The following is a 5943-nucleotide window of genomic DNA, read 5'->3' as shown; positions in this document are numbered from 1 at the left end:
TTGCCTATAATTTCCACCTTGTGTCTATTCCATTTGCACAACAGCATGTGAAATTTATTGTCAATCAGTGTTGCTTCCTAAGTGGACAGTTTGATTTCACAGAAGTGTGATTGACTTGGAGTTACATTGTGTTATTTAAGTGTTCCCTTTATTTTTATGAGCAGTGTATATATATAGGAAACATGTTGGGCTCCCAGGAACCTGGCCCTTACAGCCTTAGCAGTTTTACCAAAAATGAAGTTTTCAATTGCTTTCATCTGAATTCATCTTGTGAATTTTCCAACAAGCAGCAGCAGGTCATCTTCCAATCAGACCAGATCAGAAGAGGCCTCAGTCAGACAGACCAGACCAGTGGAGAACTGACCAGCATCAATCCACTGAGACCAAGAAATAGCTATCTAAATGAAATGTAGATTCTAAACGTAGATTTTAAATTCCACAAAAAGTATAATTCCATTGTACATTCAGTGAGGTTTCTGTTAGTTATTTTGATGATGGGTTGTATATTGTTATCACTGGCTGGGTAACCAGCCCTTTGTGAGTCTGAAGGTATTTCATGCAGGTCTATGGACAAGAAAGCTGGTCCACATGTCCTTGAGTGTTCATCCATACACACACTGTGCATGATTGCATTGTAGATTTTGTATGTATGCTTAGGCATATTCGTATACAGGGATACATTCTTAGGCATATATTTGTATAACCATCTGCACCACGTACACATAACTGGATGTCCCATCTGTTTTGAAATGAAACGTAATAAGTGTCATTCAGCAGGAATTCTTCAGGCAAAGTTACACTGAAACTGTGCTTCATGACCGACTGATAACGATGTGTGTGCTAGGGGTGTCAGAGTGCATTGGTTGTGTGTGACGCACTGTGTGAGACGGGTTTCTGCGGGTAGCGGCTGTAGTAGTACACCTGGAGGAGAATGGTAATGTCCACTCCCACCTGCAGCAGACCACAGGTCCAGAACTGGACAGGAGCCTCGGTCAGCAGGAAGTAACCCGTCTTAAAGCTGTCCCCACTCATCCACATCGTCACCATGTTTATACTGCAGGGAGCGAGGGAGGCGAGAGAACAGAGGGGGTGATGAACAGAAATTCAATGTTGGCAGAGCTAGAGACAGTGGCTGTGTACAAAACGGGTCTTGCTTAAAACTTACTAAAACGACATACTGTGTACTAATCATACTACATACTATTTATTACATACTGTTTAGCATGCAGAAAGCAACAAATTAACATGCTCATCCATACTGAGAATGCGTCACCTAATGCACAATTGCGTTGTTTCCCGTCATTCGTTCGTTTCGCTACAGCCTGTCCTCTTATCTAGTTATCAACTGATTATCAGCTGTTGTCAAACACGTGGGTCTGAAAACATGTTTTTTCTTCCTTAATAGTGTGCAGTGATTTCTACTAGATGAAAACGAGTATGCCATCCTGGCATGTAAAGCATACTACATTTTCAAAATGTCAAACTATAAAACGTTCTATTTTCGCATACCAAAAAAGCTTACTATTTAGAACGCAACTAGAGGCATTCAGACACTGCCTTAATCCTGACAGAAAGAGACATCGTGGAAATCATGGGAAAAGATGAACACAATAACAGACCAAACAGTTTCAGATGGGGATACTGACCCACTATTTCCAAAACAAACTTTTAAAAAGGAAAGATAACTGGAATTCCTTCAAGTTAATTTGCCACATCAACTCTTCTGGATTTTAGTTTGCGACGAGAGTGTTCCTTTAGGGCAGAGCTCACCAACCTTGTTCCTGGACAGCTACCTTCCTGTAGGTTTTCGCTCCAACCCCAGTTGTAAACTAACTGATTCAGTTTATCAACCAGCTAAATATTAGAATCACGCTAGATTAGGGTTGGAGCGAAAACCTACAGGACGGTAGCTCTCCAGGAACAGTGTTGGAGAGCCCTACTTTAGGGTGAGATGTGGTTCCTCCTCTCGGTGTCACTGAGCGGATAGGGAAGTAAAACGCTAACAGTTACAGTAGAAGGGTGGTACAGCAGGAGGCCTCTCTATGCATGTTGTCTACTGTGCAAACACAGCTTTGACAACCCCCTTCTTAGATGAAGAAAACGGCATTGCTTATTATAATGGGTAAATGTAAAGTTTCATGGCAAGCTGGGTTCCCAGGATCTCTGCTCTACTCAGAGTTGTTTTTTAAAACGAGAAAAGCCTTGACAGAGTGTTGGTGATTATGGATGAAGGACAATAGACTGACAGTCTCCCCAGCTACTCCTCTTCCACCCTCCCTCTCTCCTCTTTGTTTGTCACGCCAGGCTTCTGAAGACGAGGACGGAAGGTAAACGCTGACAAGGTTAGGACCGAGGCACAAACACAGTTCGCTAACAGCATTCAGCCTTCAGAAGCGTTCACAATAACTGCCTACCACAACAACACTCCTTTCTGAAAGCAGATGCATCCTTCATCTGCTCTTCTTAATACAACCTGCCTTTTGTCGTGTCGTAAGACATTTTGGAGTAGGGACCTCTGCTCTGAGTGCCAGAGCCAAACCTGACATGTCAGGACTTTCTATTACTGTGTAGACCACAGGAGTTTTCATAAATCAACAGATAGAACGCTAATCTGAATATAAACACATTCATTAAAGGGTGAGGGAGATGGAGAGGCTGAGGGGGGGAAGCTTAATCTCATTGGTGTCAAGGGAAGACCTGGGTAGGGTGTTGTATGGTTGCCGTGTACGTTTTAAATTAAAACTAATTATTCAGACAAAACATTTCTAGGCGTTACAGGGAATGGGTTTCTGCCCTAAGCAAATACACTGATGCCATATTCCATCATGGTATGCAGTACTAGGCCTAATAAATGAATCCACAATAAATCCAATATACATCCTATGAATATTATACTGTATCTGTGAGGTTATAATGATTGGGTCATAACCATACATTAATGTCTAGTATTGACTAGGCTTGGGCGGTATACCGTGTAGGGTAATCTTACCGCTACAGTATACAATGACATTCTAGACGATTCTGTGCTTCCTGTGGCAAGAGTTTGGGGAAGGCTTTCCTGTTTCAGCATGACAATGCCCCCGTGCACAAAGCGACATCCATACAGAAATCGTTTGTCGAGATCGGAGTGTAAGAACTTGACTGTCCTGCACGGAGCCCTGACCTCAACTCCATCGAACACCTTTGGGATGAATTGGAATGCAGACTGCAAGCCAGGCCTAATTGTTCAACATCAGTGCCCAACCTCACTAATGCTCTTCTGGCTGAATGGAAGCAAGTCCCCACAGCAATGTTCCAACATCTAGTGGAAAGACTTCCCAGAATAGTGAAAGCTGTTTTTCCCCCTTTTGTATCCCAAAGTGTAATGGATTTATACTATAGTTCAGTTGGGAGCTGTAATGCAAAACTGGATGCCAGACGATGATGATGATGAAGAACACGAAGACCGTGTGAGTGACTCACTGTTGTGCAGCATGCACCAGGTGACCTAGTTGCAGTATGGAATTCACAACGACATGTTTGCCAGCTAGATATCTTATAACTTATAACTATTAATTAAAATTGTCTAAAAATGTGCTTTTGTTTTCTAATCTAGCTAAGTGGTTAGCTTCTTCCAAAATCCAGCATTCGGTTGGTAACAGCAGACGATCCGCTCCTGTTTTGTGCGTGCAGCAAACCGTGAGTAGCATTTTTGAGTTACTTGTATAGTTTAGGTCAGAAACTGTATAAAATGTTCGCAATGTGCTCGTTAGCATTTAGTTAGCATTTTCTATGGGATTTTACATGTACTTGTTAGCATTCCAGGAAACGTCCAGTATTATACAGAGCCATGAGTGCATGGAGCTTCATTCCATCTTATATAGCGCAAGTGAACAGCAAACCTGGTTTCAAAAAACAAATAAAGCAACACCTCGCGGCACAACATCTCTTCCCCATGTGCCCTACTTGTTGTGTGTATGTACTGACATGTATGTGTAACTTATAGATGGACACATACATTTAAAAACATTGACATGTAGTGAATGTAAAATGGAGTCTTTTTTGTTATGTGTCGGACCCCAGTAAGACTAGCTGTCTCCATTGGCGTCGGCTAATGGGGATCCTTTAAATCAAAATCATTGCTAACCTTCGGATTTAAGATGGGTTTGAAAACAGCTCCCCTTGTGTTCAGTGCTAGTATTACCGAATATCCCTGTATGGCACAACGTCAGTATGAAGGTATGACAATCTGGATACCGCCCAAGCCTAGTATTGACTACACTGCCAATACTTCTAATATGGTACCACTCTCCCAATGTAATTTGTCTGACCCTAAATCAATGCTATTGGCGAGGTAACATGTTCAATGATCCATACAAGTGAAATGAATTGATGAAGATGTGATGCATTGAGGCCACAATGGTGGCTTCAAAGTAAGAAGACTATTCTCTAGCAGAAGCCACTTAGCAGATATTCAGAAGGGTTTGGAGGTAATTATCTTCAGGCTCATTAGTGTACAGGTTCACCCCTCAACCCAAGCACAGCCCCCATCGCAGGCTGCCTAATAGCTAGCACCCACAGGGTGATGGGAGAAGGAGGAGTGGTACCTGTCAAATCTTCTACATTATTCATGTCTCCATCTTCACCTAGCTCCCATTTAGCCCTTTTAGTTGTAACAAACTTTTTAATAACCTTGCCCTGCATCTACTCATACGCCCTCCCTGCCTGCCTCTCCTTGCATCTTTCTCCCCCTCCATCCTCCCCCTCCAAGGTACTTGTTAGTCCTGGGGAAGAGGAGCAACATTTCTTTATTTTCTCTCAGAGTGCTGACATACAGTTTGGGCCAGCCCAGTGTGCAATGATGTGAAAGCAGGTTTGAGGGTTTTATCAGTCCTCCTGCTGACTGTCTACATCCCAAAGGGCACCCTATGTAGTGCACTACTTTTGACCAAAGCCCATCTATATAGGGAATAGGGTGCCATTTGGGGGACACACTCAGAGAGAATGCTGGGAGGTCGGGGACGGAGTCAGAAAATGCCTGGGAGATGATTCTAGAAGTCCCCAGCCACTTACAGAAGACTGACTGGAAGGTAAAAAAAGCCTGTATGTATCGGATGTGGTGGAGGATGAAAGATGCTCTGCATTTCATCAGGTAATCAGCAGCTCCAAAGCCGAGGGGGGGGTATATGTTTCTGCTTAGACAAGTTGTCGTAGACTAGTCTGACAAGGTCGTGATGTAGTGTTGTTGAATGCAGACAGAGACTTGCATACTGAATTGATTTAATGGTCAAACAACAGTCAGACGGCAGGCTAAATAAGGAAGTCTCTCAGAGTGCCATCTGTCCTTGTGAAACAGCTTATACAGAGAGGACTTATAAGGGCAGTCAGTCAGTCAGTAGGAGGTCTGCAGAACCTGTCCCTCCATGTTTCATAACCTTTATCTCAGGCCAGGGGCCCAGACACCAGCACCCCAGTCTCCACCGCCTCGCTCGCCCCCACCCCAGTCTCCACCGCCTCGCCCGCCCCCACCCCAGTCTCCACCGCCTCGCCCGCCCCCACCCCAGTCTCCACCGCCTCGCCCGCCCCCACCCCAGTCTACACCGCCTCGCCCGCCCCCACCCCAGTCTCCACCGCCTCGCCCGCCCCCACCCCAGTCTCCACCGCCTCGCCCGCCCCCACCCCAGTCTCCACCGCCTCGCCCGCCCCCACCCCAGTCTCCACCGCCTCGCCCGCCCCCACCCCAGTCTCCACCGCCTCGCCCGCCCCCACCCCAGTCTCCACCGCCTCGCCCGCCCCCACCCCAGTCTCCACCGCCTCGCCCGCCCCCACCCCAGTCTCCACCGCCTCGCCCGCCCCCACCCCAGTCTCCACCGCCTCGCCCGCCCCCACCCCAGTCTCCACCGCCTCGCCCGCCCCCACCCCAGTCTCCACCGCCTCGCCCGCCCCCACCCCAGTCTCCACCGC

The 5943-nt window shown here is 46.2% G+C and overlaps 1 protein-coding gene across 2 annotated transcripts in view; it reads right to left on the bottom strand.

The window, feature by feature from the left end:
- Nucleotides 1-5943, bottom strand: part of LOC129819999 (solute carrier family 66 member 2-like) — a 27356-nt gene continuing 21413 nt past the window's right edge. For both annotated transcript variants that reach the window (XM_055876778.1, XM_055876779.1), the window contains one exon: nt 1-1054. In XM_055876778.1, the coding sequence (XP_055732753.1) occupies nt 850-1054 (205 nt within the window). In that variant the 3' untranslated portion in view covers nt 1-849. The remainder of the gene's footprint in view (nt 1055-5943) is intronic.

The sequence above is a fragment of the Salvelinus fontinalis genome, chromosome 22 (genome assembly GCF_029448725.1).
Source record: "Salvelinus fontinalis isolate EN_2023a chromosome 22, ASM2944872v1, whole genome shotgun sequence".
In the NCBI taxonomy this organism is placed as follows: domain Eukaryota; kingdom Metazoa; phylum Chordata; class Actinopteri; order Salmoniformes; family Salmonidae; genus Salvelinus; species Salvelinus fontinalis.
Note: the sequence above shows the minus strand (reverse complement) of the source record. Positions and strands in the feature narration are given on the sequence as shown.